Source organism: Portunus trituberculatus, chromosome 46 (genome assembly GCF_017591435.1).
Source record: "Portunus trituberculatus isolate SZX2019 chromosome 46, ASM1759143v1, whole genome shotgun sequence".
Lineage (NCBI taxonomy): Eukaryota > Metazoa > Arthropoda > Malacostraca > Decapoda > Portunidae > Portunus > Portunus trituberculatus.
This window is the reverse complement of record NC_059300.1, coordinates 27,578,116-27,594,697: the sequence shown is the minus strand read 5'-3', so window position 1 is coordinate 27,594,697 and position 16,582 is coordinate 27,578,116. Positions and strand designations below refer to the sequence as shown.

The window sequence follows — 16,582 nt, the reverse complement described above, 5'->3', positions numbered from 1 at the left end:
TGCTCCAAAGTTTGACACATGTTCTGCGGGGTTCCTTCAGTGGCTTAGGTTAAGAGAGTTGGCTGCAGCAAAAGGCTTGGCGAGACTAATGGTATTCTTTCCTGGGCGGCGCAGGTGATGGGACTGACCAACCTGCAGAGGATCTATGTGTCGAGGTGCCAACTAAGACAGCTGGACGACGTGGCTTTCCGGGGCCTGACCAACCTGGTGGAGCTGGATCTGAGCCACAACGAGTTGACTCTTGTGCCAGCCGCCGCCCTCGAGCACGTCCCGGGCCTCATGCGCCTCCAGATGTCCAACAACCCGATCACCAAAATCAAGAACGGCGCCTTCCGGAGCCTGAAGTACCTCACCACCCTGGAGATGACTTCGTGCAAGGTCCATACCTTGGAATCCCGGGCCTTTGAAGGCTTGGACCAGCTGGAGTGGCTCAAGCTGGATGACAACAAACTCAAGTCGGTGCCACACCAGCTCATGTTACCCCAATCCCTGCACGGCATCGACATCCACAACAACCCCTGGAATTGTGACTGCAACCTGCACGGGCTGAGGACATGGCTAGTCAAGTATAACGTCCCATCGTCTATTGAGCCCCTATGCTCCCAGCCGCCACGCCTCAAGGGCGACATCATTAAGAATGTCCATCCAGATGACCTCGCCTGCCCCCCTGAGATCAGACCCACTTCTCTCTACATTGACGTCATGGAGGGCAAGAACGTATCCTTCGAGTGCCACGTGACGGCGGTGCCCAGCGCTCGTATACACTGGAAGTTCAATGAACAGTCGCTGGACAACATTTCCTTCGTGTACGATGAGAGTTCATCGTTCTATATTTTTGAGGAGAGCGGGACCAACGACGAGCAAGTGAGTCATCTCAGGATCGAGTGGGTGACGGATGCCCACGCGGGGGTGTTTCAGTGTCTGGCGGAGAACCAGGCTGGCCTGGTGGTCTCTAACTTTACGCTGCGCATCAGTCATCCACCAGTCGTGATAGAGGAGGAGGAGTCAGTCATTAATCACATCCTGTACATTGGCATCGCTCTCGTCATTCTCGTCGTGCTGGTCATCATCCTGCTATGTGTCCTGATAGTCCGCTGCTGCCGTCGCCGATCATCCACCCACGAGAAGGTCACCGGGTCCCCTGGCGCCTCAGGCAACGGACGTCCCAAAGACACCCCTGTGCCCGCCACTAATAACATGCCAAAGTACATCCAGATGGGCACGCCGGCACCTAAAGTCAATGGCATTTCAAACGACCCTCCGCCCATCTCAGTGATCGACACGTCACCATTCCGCTCGGAGCCGTCCGGCACTCAGCAGACGAACCCTGACCTAATATCCGATGCGGCAGACGACCGAGGAAAGCCTGGCAAGAAGAGAGTGAGCATTATGGGGGTGGAGGAGGTGGATTCCTGTGGCACAAGAACAACCAGGAAGCTGGATGACATAATTGAGGAGTTCGAAGAAGGCTATGACGCCACGTACGACCACCTGCCACCTCAGAACGATCAAGAGAATCTACCGAGTCGAAGCAACCCATTCTGCACGCTGCCCAGGCGGAGGGAGCCTGAAGTTGCCAATCCTTATCCCCTGACGGAGATCCCGCCGCCAGAGGAAATGAATCAGAACTCTCGTTTCTACGACAGAGATGGTTTTCCAGTAGACTTTGGCCTTCCTCGCAACGGCACCAACACCGCCACGTGGAAGGAAGGTGCAGCAGGCAACGGACGCTCGACCAGCTACAGCCCGCTGCCCACGGAAGATATCCCGCTCTATGCCACGGTTAGACGTAACCGGCACAGCCTAGCGGCCCGCACAGACCTCATGCACGACCAGAAGTACCCTGAGGAATACCACCTTCACGATCCGCATGATCCCCATATGCACCCACCCGATGGCCGCTATCCACAGGCGTACGGCCTCGCCCCTGAAAAGTTCGCACAGCACACCAGCACTTCATGCGAGTTCTGTCCGCCACCTGTCCATCCAGAGTACCCGAGTGCCGATCCCGGGGGACGCATCGGCGGTGACGGCTGCAGTTTCGACAACCTACTGTCGTCGTGTAGCGGCGGGAGTCAATGTTGCTACACGGAGCAGACGGGAAGAATCTACGACAACTCATTACCTGAGAACTACCGCCCCCTGGACCCCAAGCCCCCGCCACCTAAAGGGTGGGGTGACAATGACGAGGAAAACATCAACATGAGCACGTGGTGCGAACACCCAGAGTCCCCCGGAACGCGAGTCCTCTACTCCCCCGACGACACCTACAGCGAGCAGCACCAGCAGCAGCAGCAGCAACAACAACAGCAGCAGCAGCAACTATCGCCGCCGCCTCCTCAGGGGACTCAAGTGTGAGAGCATCCCTGAATCTTGTCGCCTAATGCGCGGCGGTGTGCAGCGCCTGACATCAGCACGTGGCTCAGTGTGTGCAGTGATAGCGCCTTTCCTAACTATTAACCTTTCCTATGTAAAACTCGTTATGTATAGTGACATTTCCTGCCGAAGTGACCATTAAAAACTAATCTTTCGAGTTAATAACAAGATCAAATGCATCCTAAACGTGAACAATGTAAAGCTTCCTCTTCAATGAAAATGAGAAGTTTTCACATAAGCTTCATTGAAAAAACGGTGTGTCATAAATGAGAGGAAAGAAAAACTGCTACCTGCATCATACATCTTCGTTTTGTTGTTCTCATTTACACTTGGGTGTCCAGGGAGGTTCCCACTGTTGTGTTCGAAACCATGATGCACAGGGTTTGTAATTTTAACGACACATACAATACGATACTTTGCATAGTCATGACGCCAAAGATGATCCAACTGTTCCCAAAGCTTACACGAGTGATGAGCGACGCGACACGTGTGCATGTGAACGGCGGGAGAGACGAAAACCGCAATCAAAAGAACATAAAATATGCATGGATGGAGAGCGATGATCACACACACACACACACACACACACACACACACACACACACACACACACAACTATAAAGTGCATAGCGGATTATAGAAGAATTGCAGAGGGAGAGAAGACCAACAAGAAAGGCAACGTTTTGTAAAGAGAACAAAAGTGAAAAGCTGAAAGGGATGAGAACAATGGCGCCCTTTGCGTGACACTGAATGAAAACAGTTCCACTTACAGGCTCATCGTTTCTATATCATATATCAGTGTACAGAATAATCTATTTTGTATGAATTTTCCTGTAGGTAAAAGTTTTGTATATAACATATATCAAGAGAAAACTATCTGCTGGAGAAGACGGCGTTCATCTCCACTCTAATATTCCGCCGACGACCATTCCGCGTCGTGTTTCGTGTGTCACTTCATTTCTACTTTCCTTTTCCTTTCCTAATGTTTTGCGTGTGTAATGACAGTGGCGGGGTCGCCGTCTCCTTCAATACACGATATAGCTGACCAGCAAGCCGTGGAGGCGAGCGTCTGTCTGTCTGTCTGTCTGAGGGCAAAGCAGCTGGCAGTGTTCAGTATTCCAGTCACCGCATACGAATTTGACTTCCACAAGAACAATGGTGCTCAATGTAACTTAAAGCAAAACTTTTAGGCCAAAGAGTAAGTAGAGGATTACCTTGCCGAGTGTTACTTCAGGAGCTATCTTTTGAATACTGAAAGAGTGTGTACTGAAGCACCACATATTGTGACATGTATATTTACAAGTGTTCACACAGCAACACCTGGCAGTCCCTGCTCACCTGTATCGCCACGAACCCGTCGCGCACGTGGAATGGAAGCCAGAGTGAGACGAAAAGCACCCAACGTCACATGAAACTGAACACTATACAAGCTACCGCCCCTCCACTCTCACTCTTACTCTCTCTCTCTCTCTCTCTCTCTCTCTCTCTCTCTCTTGGTTTATCTTCCCCTGACGCCCGCCTATCTCTTTATATCTACCTACGTACGTAAACCTATTTATCTTTTTATTCCCGACCCTTCCATCAATAGACAAGATCTCTCTTTCCATTTCTCTCTCTCTCTCTCTCTCTCTCTCTCTCTCTCTCTCTCTCTCTCTCTCTCTCTCTCTCTCTCTCTCTCTCTCTCTCTCTCCGTTGTGTTGCTGCTCCTCGCCCTCTACTGTGCCCACTAGCAGTCTCGTTCACCTAACGCCTCACGGACGTCACTTCCTGAGTATGTAAAGATGGGGTCCCAAGAACTCCAAGTTTTACAAATAAAATAGATTGATACTTAGATTTTCATTCATCCTTTTCTTGTTTGAATTATCCTATCCTCATAAGCAGCCAAGGCCAGTATTCTTTAAAGCTTTCCTCTCTTATTTGAACCTTTTTCGTAAACGTCGCAAAGAGGACTAGTCAGGTTCTCACTAATGCATCTTTTTTCTTTCAGTGTTCATGCGTATTTCTGGTAAAATTATCAGTAGAATCGTAAAATTATATGCCGACGTACTAGTAAATTGCAGTTTATCATATAATTACCTGTTATTGTACTTCATCTGACTTATTTAGAAGTATCGGCACCCTGGAGAAACACCGGGGCTAACACATTGCACCACTTACCATTTCTGCAACGTTTCCTCACACACCACGCGACAGAGGATCTCGACTCTGAAAGACGTTTAGGCCACATCAGGACCACAATAAAAGATAAGAGCACTATGTTTCCATTTCCTTTACATTAAAATCAACGACGAAGCTACATAATGAGACTCCTTCATCTCATATACCAGCATGATGGAGGACTACACACCACGCCACCACATACGTAAATGACGTCATCGGCGGGGCGCCACTGAAACCCCCAAACATCTGTTACATTGTAAGTACTGAAAATATGACATAGGGAGAGAGAGAGTGCCAAAATGAATTGTTTATAGTCTCCCGCCATTCACAGAGGTCATGGAACTCTTTTGGGTGTGAAGACAACGTGTCACTTCATAGGAAGCAGAGGAGAGAAGGTCATCGCAGGTCCCAGAGAGAGAGAGAGAGAGAGAGGGTGGGTGGGCAGTTTGGGAGGTAAAGGGTGGAGAAAGCTAATTTAAAGGAACGTCTGACCCCAAAAGTTAAAAGCTTCTTTACGCCAACGTAGTATATTACAGTCCTCCTCCATGGCAGTGGCAGAAGCAGGAGCAGAGTTAGCAGTAACAGCACCACCACCAGTAGTAGTAGTAGTAGTAGTAGTAGTAGTAGTAGTAGTAACAATATCACTTTACAGCTACTATTGCCACGAATACTACTACTACTACTACTACTACTACTACTACCATCACGACCACCACTACTATTATTCATATCCCTAGCAAAACCAAACGACAATCCACCGTTCTCACTCCTTGTCTCCCTTCCTTCCTTCCTTCCTTCCTTCCTTCCTTCCTTCCATCCATCCATCCATCCATCCATCCATCCATCCATCCATCCATTCCTTCCTTCCCTCCCTTCTCTGCCTTACATACAAAGACCCAATAACACACACACACACACACACACACACACACACACACACTTTACGAATTTGGCGCAACCACTACTCGCTACATTTCGGTGGTTCAGGAGTGTTTTGTAACTACACCTAGTCTGAAATTTGATCTATTTATCACTGATCCAATGAACTCTCGTTTTCTACCTCCGTATCGTATTCACTGGTAACATGGAGAGGAAAAATGCCAGCTGGAGACTAAAAACTTTACCTACCAGAGAGAGAGAGAGAGAGAGAGAGAGAGAGAGAGAGAGAGAGAGGATAAGGAAATCAATAAGGGAAATGTATTAGTGTGGGGAAGAAATTAAGGAATAATCATATACGAAATCACCCAAAATACATACAAACATCAATGTACAAGAAGAAAAATGAGGAAAAAAAAGAAGAGGAAAAGTGAAAAATATAAAAAATAAATAAATGAATAAATAAATAGTCAAATTAAAACAAGCAGAAAAAAAAAGACAACAACAATATTTAAACTGAAACCATTTATTGAATCCCATTAACCAAAAAAAAAAAAAGAAGCAAAATTACATTAAAAAGGAAACTTATGGCTATGCAAATGACCATAGAAAAAAAAAACACAATAAAGAAAAAGAATCAACAAAGAAACCAAACAAAAAGAGAAAAACAAAAACAACAAACACTCACACTCACAGACGACAGCCATTGCATTCCACCAAAAACACAGAACACAATACATAAAATAAATACAACATAGAGAGAGAGAGAGAGAGAGAGAGAGAGAGAGAGAGAGAGAGAGAGAGAGAGAGAGAGAGAGAGAGAGAGGGAAAGTAACTAACATATTGGCGATAATTCCATGCAAACAAACAGATACAATAAAAGCAGCAGGCTAAAGGGAGGGAATTTACTGGACAACACTAATAATAAAAGCAAAGAAAATGTGGAATAAAGGGCAACACTGTGAACGAGTAATGGCCAGAGAGAGAGAGAGAGAGAGAGAGAGAGAGAGAGAGAGAGAGAGAGAGAGAAAGTAATGAGAAAGGACAAAAGCAGACCAATGCACACTTTCTCTCTCCCTCTGTGTGTGTGTGTGTGTGTGTGTGTGTGTGTGTGTAGCAACAGAAGGCAGGGCAAGGGGCCGCGAAATGGCTCAATCTACAGACCAATTACGCCTTTCAGGATAAAAATGTAAGTGTACCCGGAGAGAGAGAGAGAGAGAGAGAGAGAGAGAGAGAGAGAGAGAGAGAGAGAGAGAGAGACCAGGTGATGATTTAGCACAATAACTGCTGTACACACACACACACACACACACACACACACACACACAGAGAGAGAGAGAGAGAGAGAGAGAGAGAGAGAGAGAGAGAGAGAGAGAGAGAGAGAAAGAGAGAGAGGGGAGGGGGCATGAGAGAGTCACCCTTCCTTCCTTCCTTCCTTCCTTCCTTTACTTCTATTTCCCTTCCTCCTCCTCCTCCTCCTCCTCCTCCTCCTCCTCCTCCTCCTCCTCCTCCTCCTCCTCCTCCTCCTCCTCTTCCTCCTCCTCGTCCTCCACATGCACAATACGATGGCGGGAAATAGCAAAGCGAAGGGCGGGGGCAAGAAAGAGGAAAATAACGTGTTTGTTTAAGTACGAATATTTTGCCAGTGTTCAAGTGAAATGTTAGGGAATGTTTCTCCGCCACGCCTGCGCATTTACCACCTCCGCCGCCGCCGCTGGTACCAAGTAAGGGGCGGTTTTATTTCCGTAATTTTCCATATTAGCGTGCTTGGTGTACATTGGCCAGCCTGAAATATTGCATAACCAACGTTTAAAGCTATACACGCGAGAGAGAGAGAGAGAGAGAGAGAGAGAGAGAGAGAGAGAGAGAGAGAGAGAGAGAGAGAGAGATACAAAGCAAAGTCAGTATTGCTTATTCTGCAGCACTGATTACCTTACACACACACACACACACACACACACACACACACACACACACACACACACACCACTTTCCAATCTCTCTCTCTCTCTCTCTCTCTCTCTCTCTCTCTCTCACACACACACAACCCTTCAGTACCTTCACCCACCCTCAACATAACATAACTCATCGAACACGTCACCACCTATTCACCACTTAATAGAGAAGACAGGTGTACCACCACCACCACCACCACCATCAAGACAAAATTCCGGGTGCAAAATAGACATCCCACGCCACACCACGCCACGCAACGACACTATCCAGCCACGTTACATTGAAGACCTTCCCTTCTTTTTCTCCTCCTCCTCCTCCTCCTCCTCCTCCTCCTCCTCCTCCTCCTCCTCCTCCTCCTCCTCCTCTTTCTCCTCCTCCAGGCCACGGCAGATAAGGTGAGTTTACTTAGCCGTGTACACATCCTTTATAGATATATTCCCTAAAATCAGTAAGGGTGAGAGGAAGGAAGACTGGTATAACACAAGATGTAAATTATCCAAAGCGTAAAAAGAAGCAACATGGAATAGATGGAGAAAAAGTGAAGGACGTAAGAAGTGGGAATAATTTAACCCCTTGAGTACCATGACACGTTTCCATATTCATTCTGGTTACTATCTGGTGACTTTATACAGCCTCAGAAACTCATACTGGGGGATTGAAATAGTGAAGACTGAGGCCATTAATCTTCTGACCTCCATAAACCCTTCCTCATGTCAATAAAATGGTCTAATCATACACAGATCTCAAGGTAAAAATGTCTCCCACTATTGAAGGGGTTAAGACAGTAAGAAATGAATATGTGCAAGTACTATAAATGATGAACAGTTTGACGACATCGCATCCTTCAGGCATCTCCAGTGAAGAGTTTATACTGGCAGGAATTCCTTTGTGGTTTCCGATCCTCTGTCTCGTGGCTTAGCAAAATGGAGGATCGGTGGAAAGAATGCAGCTTGTTTGGATCCTCTCTTTTTTTTTCATTCCTTTACTTCGTTCAAAGTTTGGGTGTCATACTGTGGTAAATGTATCATGAAGTGTGTGTTTTTCTTATTCTATTGTCTGGTAAATTTTTGTTTTGTATCTGAGAGAGAGAGAGAGACACACACACACACACACACACACACACACACACACACACACACACACACACACACACACACACACACACACACACTGACAAACCAAAACATATAAAAATACAAGCAAACTAACAAAGACACAGAAAAAAATGCCACACACACACACACAAACACACAAACAAACACACAAACAAGGAGACAAACTCACTTTCTGTCCCTTCAGCGCTTCAAAGGTTCAAATGAAGCACCGAATAGATGAACCAGTTCCCTTTGAACCCCCTCGAGCAGCCAAGGCAGAGGGAGAGAGTGAGCGAGTGGGAGGGGAGGGAGAGAAGGGGGAGAGAGGGAGAGGAGGAATAGGCAAGGGAAGGTAGTCAAAGAAAACGGGAAGTCTCTAATGAGCAAATAACTTACTTGGCCATAATTGTTTCCTTGAGTTGGTTGCCAGTCTTACCTGGGCCAAAGGAAACAAATGGAGAGAGAGAGAGAGAGAGAGAGAGAGAGAGAGAGAGAGATATGAAAGGCGAGGGAGAGCAGAAGAGGCGTTAGAAAGAGAGTGAGAGAGGAGGGCGTGCAAAGGGAAGGAGAAAATAATGGAGGAATGATTCTCTCTCTCTCTCTCTCTCTCTCTCTCTCTCTCTCTCTCTCTCTCACACGGGACACCACCAAACACGATGTAATTCCAATATTCTCCCTAAAATATCGAGGAAGAGAAAATAATTTATCGAGAATTTCAACTTGTGGAAACTTAATTTACTTGTAGCGACAATATTTTTCTCTCCATCGTTTACCGGACAAGACTCGTTCCCGCCTCTTTTTTTTTCCTGTCTCTCTCTTTTTCTCTCCGTGTGTCTCCTCCTGTCCATCTTTTTCCGCCTCGCTTCTTCTGGATATTTTCTCCCCGCCTTCTGAGGAGAGGAAACATTTTTGCAACTATATATTTCTTTTTTTATTCAATTTTATTTCATCAGTTTATTTATTCATTTATTTATTTATTTATTTTATTATATTTGACCGTCAAGTTGTCTGGGTGGTGTTGGTAAGTAATCGTCATTGTGAAGGAATCTTTTATTGATCTCTTCAAGTCTTGGGAAGGTTTCTTTGTTCATGTATTTAACCATTTGTGTAATTTGATTTTTTTTATTTCCAGATTATTTATTTAGTTATTCATACATATTTTTTTTCTATTCTAACTTCCTCATTCTATTTATTTTCATTTAGGGCATGATTGTGCTACGATACACTGTTTGTCTCCCACTATTTATTTATTTATTTATCTTATTTGTTTAGTTAGCTTTTTATTTTGGCGAAGATATAGCGCCCTTCCCTAATCTTGACTTAAGCCAGCAGTACAATAAACTATCTAACTGTCTACAGCTGCCAGAACCCACTCTTCCTGCTTTTTTTTTTCCCAGCTACTGTAGTGAGCGTTTTAATTTCTTTTTTTCTTATTCTATTGGCCAGCATCCCTCTTACGTAAATAAAAGAGACGACAATGAACTCTTTAATCCACATAGACCACTATATCCTCACCATTAGCGCAACAAGCTGAATAACAGTTTTACAATACAACAAACGCTTGGGTCCAACAATTTCACATATCCTAAGAAATGAGCAAAAGAATGAATGAAAAATTAAAACAAATTAAACTGCCCACAATCAAGCATATGTCCCATGACCTAGCAAGGCTTCATGTGTTGAGGGAGGTCAGTGAGGGAGGTCAATGAGGCGAGCGGCGAGGCGAGGAAGGAGAATTGGAGCGCAGGAGTGGGAAGGAGCAGGAGTGGGAAGGAGCAGAGTGATTGCGGCAGATTTGTTGCTTCATCGCGTGTGCTATCAAGGCAGCTTTTATCAGCCTATACCGAGGCAAACGCCGCATGTGCCACTGAACAAACTCTAACCTAGCGTAAGAAATAAATGAATACAAAAAGTGGTGAATTAGCTTAACACAGAAGGGATCCTCAGATTGAACAAAATAAATATGTAAATAATATCACAGTTTTACGTTTTCGTCACTCTGGTTTATGCCACGTTAGGGTTTTTCTCAATAGTAAATTACCAACCAAGTGTTCTATACCTCAATCACAGAAACCTCGCTTCCTGCAGCCCTAAATGGAAAATACGACTTATCCCTTTGAGTAGGCGACTTTTCCGTCATATCCAGTCTTGCTTAATGATTTCCTTTGACCATTGTCTAAATATAAGACTGAGGTTAATTCAATTGCGTTTGTTATGTCATTACCATGCCAATCCAATTAGAAGAAAGAAAATATTGTTTGTTCTGTGTAATTTCCTTTGATCTGTAAAAAGAGAGTAGCAGCAGCAGCAACACCAGCAGCAGCAGCAGTATTTGTAGTAGTGGCAGTGGTAGTAGTAGTAGTAGTAGTAGTTGTTGTTGTTGTTGTTGTTGTTGTTGTTGTTGTTGTTGTTGTTCATTATGGAAGTTTAGCTAAAAAAAAATTGCAAAATGGTATAACCACGGTCAATCTGTCAATCTGAAGTGCCTCCTGACGAACCCCCGTTGGTTCTGTTCTCGGCACGCGTATAATCCAGTGCAGCGGCCACAATGTTCAGTCCTATTCGTGCTCACGTCCACAGTACGAATCTCTGACTCTACAGTGTGCTTCAGCGTGACCGCACGTCGCCGCCTTGTGTCAAGAGGTGGGAGTGGATCACGTTTTCAGGAAGGATAATTGATGGTGTCCTTGAAATGCGTGGCTGGAGGATGGTGCGAAATTAATGGTCAGGTGAAAGTGCTCAGGTGAAAGTCGATAATGTCCTCGCCACGATTTGATTCTGGCTGTGCACCTGAGCCTCGGCGTCCAGGTGTAAAAGACAATTATTCCTTGCTTAACTCCATCGTAAAAGCGTAATGCTTCCGAGAACACGAGTCTTTCCGCGGCCAGGTGAGGCTCAGCGCAGGTGAGACTCGCGGGACTAACACAATGAGCCACGCGTCATTTCTCATATCTGAATCCCGCTATCTGAATCCTTTTGTAGGCGCCAAGAATAAAAGCGTGACGCATCTTCTCCAGCGTGAAAGAAGACATCAAAGGACGGCCGTGAAGCATTGTTAGGCGTGAAGGGCCCAACAACACACCTCACAATGTCACCACATTTTGAGATTTTTTTATTTTCTATACTAAATTATTCAACTGATCATTTAACGGAAAATGTTCACCTGCCTCCATTTCACTAATCTGTCTCATATCTATTTTACTAAACAACGAAGTTTTGCCCAAGTTCTTCGAATTCCTTCTTATTCATATTATTGAAGTATCTACGATCAGCTACACAAATACTGCAAACAAGTACAAATTTCACCTCAGGGACTCCGCAGATCTTTGTTCCATTTCCTCGTATAAAGCTCTTTACTTCATGCTGCGATGTATTTCAGCACACCTCGATGAGTCTACGTAAACCTGACAAAGACATAGCCGCCAAGCTGTCACGTGGAGCGCGGCGAGGGGTCAACACAGGTCAAAGTAGCCATCACCGCATCGAGCTGATGACATGACCTGCTCGGGTCACGGGAATAAGTAAATTAATCAGCCATACAGTCTCACGCGGACTTACTGCCACCACCATGCCGAAAACAACACAGAAGACAAGAAATTAAACATCCTTGAGACACACACACACACACACACACACACACACACACACACACACACACATACTATTATACTACGAGAAAACGCCTTACCGGTTAGTTGATATTCGTAAAACACAATTGAACTCTTCCAATGCAATTATCCTGCTTTCGCTTTCCCAGAAAAAAAAAAAAAAAAAATATATATATATATATATATATATATATATATATATATATATATATATATATATATATATATATATATATATATATATATATATTGGGTTACTCGAGTGTTTTATTTTCTTTTCTTCTTGGGCGTCACCTCAAGACTCGTTAGAGTAATTTTGTTGTGAGCGTCATTTGATCTGCAGGCCAGCGTTATGTGAAGGCTTAATTCAGTTTTGCCGGAGCTTATTTCATTAGAGCGTGCATGTGTGTGTGTGTGTGTGTGTGTGTGTGTGTGTGTGTGTGTGTGTGTGTGTGTGTGTGTGTGTGTGTGTGAGAGAGAGAGAGAGAGAGAGAGAGAGAGAGAGAGAGAGAGAGAGAGAGAGAGAGAGAGAGAGAGAGAGAGAGAGAGAGAGAGAGAGAGAGAGAGAGAGAGAGAGAGAGAGAGAGAGAGATAGAGACAGACAGACAGACAGACACAAAGGCAGACAGGCAGAAAGACAGACAGGCAAACAAACACAGACAGGCAAAGAGAGAGACAGACACAGACAGAAAGAGAAAAAGACGAAGAGGAGCATTTTCACATCCAGTCTTAGGTAACCACGCCGGGACGAGCCACCACTAATGTATCAAGGAAAGACTTCACTCGTGCATGGCGTGTCCAACCCCAGTATCGCCCAACGCCAGGTCCATTACATCGTCACTGTTCGGGCACTGGGTGGGCGTGTGGGCGACATGTGCTCTGAATAGTCATGAAAAGCTGATCCTGCACTGAAAATAATGTCCTTCCTTCTCTGTTTCCCTCTGTCTTGGCGTGGGAGGACTGACAAAAGACTAAGACTTCTGCATAATGGTTTTTTCTCCACACTGCATGTTTCTCTTCACTAGACTGCTTTCTTCGGTGTCTTTAAACCTCCATGCTTCGTTCAGACTTTTCAGTGCCGATTAGTTTGAGTTGAGGAGCCGCGTAAATGAGTAGGTGCGGCTCCAGGGCCAAGGCTCCTGTCGCTTTCTTCGCACTCCAGAAAACCGCAGAGTAAGAGAAAATAAATACCGGGAAATCGTAAATGAAGAATTCTTCTTATACAAAAACAACGAGCGACTTGATTTCAGGAGCTGCGCGTTTGATGTCAGAGCGAAGGTGAACAAAATTTTAAACGTACGCTGTGTTCCAGGACGTCATTATGCCAGATCATTCACATCAAAGAACACGTTAGAGAGCTTTTTTCCCCCTTCCTTTTTTTTTCATCCAGAAGTCATAAGTGAATAAAGACTTACTTGTTCAGTGGCCATTTCAGAGCTCAAGGCCATTACGTGCTTCCTATTGGAGGAGAGAACCGCGCCACACCAAACCGCCTCTCTCTTCTCGCCACACCAAGCAGTCTCTCTCTTCTCGCCACACCAAGCTGCCTCTCCCTCCTAGCCACACCAAGCTGCCTCTCAATAGTCGCACTTGGATACACACCAACACATCGCATTCGTGCCCTGAGCCTCGCCGCTGCCTCCCTTCAAAGCAAATGCCATGAACTTATGAAATACTGGCTTACTTTGGTTTATTCACTTGTTTATATTTCAAATTACCTACTTAATTATCTATGTGTCCTATCTACATATCCATCTATATATCTGTCTGCATGCTTCTATTACTTGTTTATCTATTTTCTATTCATTTAGTTATGTATTCATCCATTTTTTTTGCACTCTATATCCTTTGTTCTATCCATCTATTCATTTTTGTTTTGCAAGCGGGTGATTAAAAATTAAATACTGAAGAAATGTGAACTTTTCTTCCATCAACTGACAAAAAAAATCTTAGTTGTTTTTTCCTCTTCTTTTTTTTTCATTTCCTACAGAGAATGGAAAAGAGAAGACCCAAAAATATGAAATAAGTTGTTAATCTCATTTTTGTTTTACTTTGCGCTGAAAACTTATGAAACTTATTGAATTAAATATTGGGTTTTTTTTTTATAGTATTATCACTATTATTTTTTCATTACCTGGAGACTGAAGAATTGTGCAATGTGTCCTTTGTTTCTCCCCTTTCCACACTTATTCACCCTCCCCTCTCTCTCTCTCTCTCTCTCTCTCTCTCTCTCTCTCTCTCTCTCTCTCTCTCTCTCTCTCTCTCTCTCTCAATAAACATCTATAAGAAGTACAAAATAATACACCAAGCCGTGGCAATCTCAACACAAACACTAACAAGACTTTCACACCACACGGTTATTACACACTCGCCTTTGCGTGTCTCTGCTTCACTCGTAAACGTAACATAATGCAACAATCTGCCAGCTTATGACTTTTTTTTTTTTAAGTCAATGACAGGATTTCACAAGCAAGTCTTTAGCTTAAGTTGCCCGCCCCAACACCACCACACACGAGTATATAATGCCTTGAAATTGCTGTTCTGTGTCTTTATTAATTTTTTTTCTGTTATACAATTGTTCCTTATAATCACGGACAAACTTAACACTTTTGAGTACCATGACGCGTTTCCATATTCATTGTGGTTACTGTTTTGTGATTTTATACAGCTTCAGAAATTCATGTGGGGGATTAAAATAGTGAAGACTCTGTCCATTAATCTTCTGGTCTTCATACACCCTTCCTAATGTCAATAGAGTGGTCTAATCGAACACAAATCTCAAGGTAATAATGTGTCCCAGTACTGAAGAGGTTAAGCTTTCTGTGACACGAGTCCCTACAAAACATTTGTAATCTGTAAAAACACAATTTCCCTAACGTCTTCATTTTTTGGTCAAAATAAAATTTATTTTCACACTCCATATCGACTTCTTTTTACTACAAGACGGTTTGTTTCTTCATAATTACCTATCAACTTTTAACTTTTCTGTGTCAATGCAAACATTCACTTTACATTACACTAAAGAAATAATCTTGTATATATTCCCTTCTTTATTATGTAAAGGCAAACCATTTTTACCAACTGCAATATCTTTGAAGAAACATTTATATCATGATAAAATACAAAAATTAACTTCCTTCTTTCTTTTGTATATACAAAGAAATTCTCACACTGCTATGAATGTTTACAAAAGAAGACCACAAGAGGTGAACAATTACTCAAACACATGAAAAGAAATCAATGTCCTTCTTGAGAGTTTGAACACAGTGATTCTATTTCCTTTGGGCGTGGTTTATTTTTTCCCTGCTGTCATCCTTATAATGTTAAGCGTAGCCGAGCAGCGTGCGTGGAACCATTAAAATAAACACTTTCAGTAATCCACACACCAGAACTTAATATTGCTAGGGGGTTGGTGATTCTAAGTTGAAATAGTGAAGTTAGAAAGTAAATTTGAGAAAGTAATGTAAGGTGAGGGAGGGCCGGAGGGCGTGCAAGGAAGCAAGCTGCAGCAGTATTGACGAAGGGATCAAAGTGTGTGTGAAGGAGGCTCATGAACCCGATTTTGTGTAGGAAACGACCAGCATGAAAACTGAGAGAGAGAGAGAGAGAGAGAGAGAGAGAGAGAGAGAGAGAGAGAGAGAGAGAGAGAGAAATTACATATCCTACATACACAAACCAAAACATCCAGAAACTAAAATACAGAATAACATGCATGATAAAACGCCCCACCTAACCACCACAAAAAAAAACTCAAATACACTAAAGGAAAAAAAAAGAAAAATAACACGGGAAACACGATAGTCTAAAATCTGAACGCAAACAAGACGCACGAGAGAGCACGGGGGGAGGGGTGGAAGAGCACGGCGGGAAAGAAAACAGAGGCACGAATAGGTAAGTCACTAACCGACCAGCCATCCAAGTGTCGATTTTCTCATAAAAGGAGGAAAATAGTGACCAGGGAAACAAAGAACAGAAACTTCCCCTCTATAAGATAGTCACAAAATCAGAGGAAAAGCACATGTCCTCCTTCTCCTCCTAGTCTTCCTCCTCCTCCCATATTGCTTCATTTTTCATCATATGAGTGAACATGATGGGATAGGGTAGGGCAAGGGGGCAGGGGGGACAAGGGTAGGTGAAGGTTAGCGTGGCAAGTCTAAAGGGCGAGAGAGAGCGAGAGGAAGAGGGAGAGGGAAGGAAAGAGAGGGAGGGTAGGGAAGCTTTGTACGTCTTTCGTTACTCACTTAATTTAGTTATGGAAACAGCTTCCTGGCCTGAGCACCACATGCATCCCTTGCTGCACTCAAGTAATGATTCAATTTGAGGTGCATAGAGGCGCAGCGGAGGCACAAGCGTCACGCGCCTGCACGGAGACAAAGACCACGCCTGCTATTAGATTTTATGTCCAGTTTTACGCTCCAGGCCGCTGCGGGAGGGCGCCTCTGCCTGTTAGTTGGGCGGGCGGCACGTGCAGGCCAGATGGGGTGCACTGAAACGACTAGCCACCTTCCCCTG

At 44.2% G+C, this 16,582-nt stretch overlaps 2 protein-coding genes across 6 annotated transcripts in view; one reads left to right on the top strand and one right to left on the bottom strand.

Annotated features, from left to right (window-relative positions):
* Window positions 1-3,656, bottom strand: part of LOC123519932 — a 151,210-nt gene extending 147,554 nt beyond the window's left edge. The window contains exon 1 of one of the 2 annotated variants that reach the window (XR_006679128.1): window positions 3,591-3,638. Coding sequence is in view for 1 of the 2 variants with exons in the window: in XM_045281650.1 (XP_045137585.1) it covers window positions 3,591-3,656 (66 nt within the window). In the remaining variant the exon portion in view is untranslated. Of the gene's footprint in view, window positions 1-3,590 lie in introns of both variants that reach the window. The other variant, XM_045281650.1, reaches the window with a different exon arrangement.
* LOC123519931 overlaps window positions 1-4,203 on the top strand; it is a 178,442-nt gene extending 174,239 nt beyond the window's left edge. For all 4 annotated transcript variants that reach the window (XM_045281648.1, XM_045281646.1, XM_045281649.1 and 1 more), the window contains one exon: window positions 115-4,203. In XM_045281648.1, the coding sequence (XP_045137583.1) occupies window positions 115-2,358 (2,244 nt within the window). In that variant the 3' untranslated portion in view covers window positions 2,359-4,203. The remainder of the gene's footprint in view (window positions 1-114) is intronic.
* Window positions 4,204-16,582: the final 12,379 nt, after the last annotated feature.